At 41.1% G+C, this 1,029-nt stretch overlaps 1 protein-coding gene across 1 annotated transcript in view; it reads left to right on the forward strand.

The window, feature by feature from the left end:
* The window catches only part of LOC121813477, a gene marked incomplete at its 3' end in the record, with an annotated part of 1,826 nt that extends 1,394 nt beyond the window's left edge, over nt 1-432 (forward strand). Inside the window, exon 3 of the mRNA XM_042217270.1 lies at nt 145-432. Within this exon, the coding sequence (XP_042073204.1) occupies nt 145-432 (288 nt within the window). The remainder of the gene's footprint in view (nt 1-144) is intronic.
* Between the last annotated feature and the right edge of the window lie 597 nt (nt 433-1,029).

Below are 1,029 nucleotides of genomic sequence, written 5' to 3' on the forward strand. Positions count from 1 at the left end.
ACAGTGTGTGCTGAAGCTTTACTGCACAGTGTTTCTCTGAGAATTAGATTTTAAAAAGAAACTAACAACATGAGAAAATTTGTGTTCGTCCGTTATACAAAATGCACCTTAGTTTGTAGTCACACATTCATTTGTTATTCACAGGAACAATAAGACGCCGCGTTGAAGAGAGAGGCAACGTCTTACTGAGATGTCCTGGTGATGTTGGAAGATCAGCTGTTCCAACATGGAGACGAGACTCTGGAGAAATAAATGAAAGAAGGATGTATTTTTCCCGTAGAGACAAAACATTAACAATAAGAGAAGCTGAGCCTGCTGACTCTGGACTGTACTACTGTGGTGGGAAACCAGCTGCTTATGTGACTGTGACCAAAGGACAGAGATCTGACAGAGGTGAGACACACGAACCTCTGACCATCAAACATGAAGCCTGTTAGTGTCAGCCTGACTGAGACCATCAGCTTGTGTCTCCACTGTGGTTCAGGAGTGAAACATCCACAGCGAGCACACTGACAGGCTGCTGTTTGACCTGTTCTCTACCTCAGGATTAATGTGAAGCTGTTCTGATAAATAAATGCTGGTCCGATGAGTCGAGTACAAGTATGTCTGCGATGCTTTCATGCAGGAAAATACTTTTTACATCACACTGACTGTTTTACTAGCTATTAAACTCTGTTGAATGTTGTTGTGTTCTTTGCATAATATCAAGAAAAGTGAAAGCAGCTGATGTCACATGAAATTCTATGATAAGGTTGAAAGTTTCTGAATGTCCTCCATCAGCAGCAGTTATTTCATGTCTGATTGGATGGTCTGTCTCTGTTTGACATGTCAAAGCATTTTAACTCATCACACAAACAGGATGTGGCCTTTTTTTCTTCTGTAGTTCTATAGGATATAATGTATTCAGATGCTGTAAACTGACAACACTGTTGGCTTTACCTCATTGTGTTGTTGCTGTGGACCGCTGTGACTTTCCTCCTGTTACAGTCAGCTTTTGAAGGTTTACACTAAACTGACTTTTCCTGTCTG

The sequence above is a fragment of the Haplochromis burtoni genome, unplaced genomic scaffold (assembly GCF_018398535.1).
Source record: "Haplochromis burtoni strain Fernald_Lab_line unplaced genomic scaffold, NCSU_Asbu1 Contig_1752, whole genome shotgun sequence".
Taxonomy (NCBI): Eukaryota; Metazoa; Chordata; class Actinopteri; order Cichliformes; family Cichlidae; genus Haplochromis; species Haplochromis burtoni.